Genomic DNA, 2,669 nt, shown 5'->3' on the forward strand with positions numbered 1-2,669 from the left:
TTTGAGGGAATAATATTTCCCAAAACATTTGTTCAAATTTAATTTGCAAATTTTATTTACATAAAAATAAAAGCACATATGGTACACTTTCAGGGTGAGACTAGGGTCTCCCACAAAGCATGCTAAGTGAGCTAAACAGCATGCATTATAAGCTGACAAGCACAGTAAAATTGGCAGCTTTAAAATAATTCAAAAAATTATTGGAATCAGCGCTCAAAGTTAATACACAGCATAAGGGCATTTATATTATTATTATTATCAAGTTTCACAGGAGGTAAAAACCAACCTGTAGGACTGCCAACAAGGACTGCCGACATCCTGATACAAACAAAATAAAATAAAATAAAATAAAAAAAGAAAAAAAATGCATATACATGTATAATAAAGTAAGAAAGGACAAACTAAGACAAATGACAAGAAGAACAGGGACACAAAAAAATGAAAAGTACATACATTATAACTATCAAAGTTAACTAAAAAATGATTCCAAAAAATAGTCCAAAGTTTCCTCTTAATTACATCAAATGAAGTATCTAAATCAATATACAGCAAAGTATTTCAAAGTCTTGCGATTCGATTAAAGTAAAAGTGACGGAAACGATTAGAGTGATTAACAGAAAAAACTAGTTTATTTTTAGAACCACAACGAGTATTGGAAGACGAAAAAGAGACATACTGGAGAATATCAAAACTAGGATCAGGGAAGTTTAAACATTTAATAAAAAATAGAACATCATTTAGTTCATATAAGTACATTAACAGGAGTAAATTAAGAGAGATCAATCTTTCCTTATAAGTAGATTTATTATAATCATTTGTGATATATTTTGTAGCTCGACGCTGAATCCTCTCAATACATAAAATATCTTTGATAAGCATAGGGTGCCAAAGTTGAGAGCAATATGTAATTTTGGATCTCACCAATGAAATATGTAGGAGTTTCTTAACAGAGGTAGAGGCATTTCTGAAACATCTCTTAACTAATGAAAGTTGACTGTATGCTTTGGAAGAGATAAATTTGTAATGGCCAGACCAAGACAAATTGTCAGATACAATTATACCTAAATCTCGACAACTAGTTGTAACTTTGAGTTGAGAACCACAGAGTAGATAATCATTCTCAAAAGGTGTTGAATTTGTAGAGATGTATCAGAAAAATTTTTAAAAATTTATAAAAATGAAAATTTTTCTCCAAGAATTTTTTGACAAAATTTGGCCAAGATTGGGATCCTTTGGGCATTGGTAGCAACTTTAGAAATTTCAATTTTGATTGGAATCAGCTCAAAGTTGATACACAGCATAAGGGCATGTATATGTAATTATGTATCAAAAAATTATAAAAATAGAGAATTTTCTAGCTCTTTGTGATTTTTATCAAAATAACATAGTATAGGTCTTTGACCCAAACATGTGCCATGCCAGTACTATATTAATTTTTTTCGATAGAGTTATTTTTGAAATCTGCAACCCTTGAATAACCCACTTATAAATGGCATTACTTCTGGAAAGGTAATTTTTGTAATTGTTATGTTATGATTAAGAGCAACAAACAAAATAATTTTCAAAACTTTTTTCAGAAGAAATGATGGAATTACCCCACCGCCATTAATGTTTCAGTTCTTATTTTGCAAGGTATACACAAAATTAAAAAATTCCCAAAGAATCACCACAATACTTATATACGTGTGGGTATGTATGTAACATACTTACTGCGTTGGTCTGTGTAATCTTCACATCACCATCAATTAGATATGGTAACTATAACATAATTTTAATAATTATGACTCGTGTATCTATTAGGACATACGTTTGGAAAAGGTAGTCCTAAAGTGTGCTTTACTGAAAGCCATCCTTCTCTGGAAAAACTAGGAGCTAAAGAAATGGAAGAATATTACAGTAACTGAATCTATCTAACCTTCAGCTTGTGTGTAGGTCACATTTTCAAACTCTATACCAGCATACTTTAGGAGAAGACGAATTGGCTGTGCTAGCTACAAAGCAAAATACTAACTAAACAAATCTCTTAATGGCAGATCTACCCCTCTGATGCTCCAATAGCCTATTTGTAGAGATTTAGACTTTTTCTGTTGAGGTTCAGCCATACTGCCACTAACATGTGTTTGTTGTCTGAAAAGGTCACACTCTAGATTCAATATTCATATGTTATTACAGTTAGACAATGAACTTATTATAAAGTGTGTATAGATCAACACTGATCTCTAAAGCACCACCCCATTATGATAGATATCTAATCTTTTAAGGTCAAGCCAAGAGACAAGAGTAAATACATACATTGAATTATGATGGAATCCAATAAGTCATACTTTGATCAAATAATTAATCGAATGTAATGACACACATATTGATTATTATTGCAACAATAATTCATTTGCAGTTACACTTCAACATTTGTGATACCCCCATTGAGCTGTTGTGTTATTGATTGGCCAACGCATAAATTCAGGTGATCTATACCCTAGTAAAAAATCCCAGCAAGATCTTATGTGATTTCATAGGATTTACTATGAAATCATAAGATTTCGTAAGTATGGCAATCTTGCCTATTCTTATCACGAAAAATCTTGATTAATCTTACATTAGTTTATGTAAGATCTTGCATGATGTATGATCTTATGAGATCTTACAGTAAAAATTTTAGTCAGTTCTTG

At 31.1% G+C, this 2,669-nt stretch overlaps 1 protein-coding gene across 1 annotated transcript in view; it reads right to left on the bottom strand.

Annotated features, from left to right (window-relative positions):
* Positions 1-2,180, bottom strand: part of LOC100633766 (glutathione S-transferase Mu 3-like) — a 3,248-nt gene extending 1,068 nt beyond the window's left edge. The window contains exons 1-4 of the mRNA XM_003386817.3: positions 2,040-2,180; positions 1,916-1,991; positions 1,808-1,872; positions 1,711-1,758 (exon numbers count right to left, since the gene is read on the bottom strand). Of these exons, the coding sequence (XP_003386865.1) occupies positions 1,711-1,758; positions 1,808-1,872; positions 1,916-1,991; positions 2,040-2,102 (252 nt within the window). The 5' untranslated portion in view covers positions 2,103-2,180. The remainder of the gene's footprint in view (positions 1-1,710; positions 1,759-1,807; positions 1,873-1,915; positions 1,992-2,039) is intronic.
* Between the last annotated feature and the right edge of the window lie 489 nt (positions 2,181-2,669).

Source organism: Amphimedon queenslandica, unplaced genomic scaffold (assembly GCF_000090795.2).
Source record: "Amphimedon queenslandica unplaced genomic scaffold, v1.1 AMPQUscaffold_13392, whole genome shotgun sequence".
NCBI lineage: Eukaryota > Metazoa > Porifera > Demospongiae > Haplosclerida > Niphatidae > Amphimedon > Amphimedon queenslandica.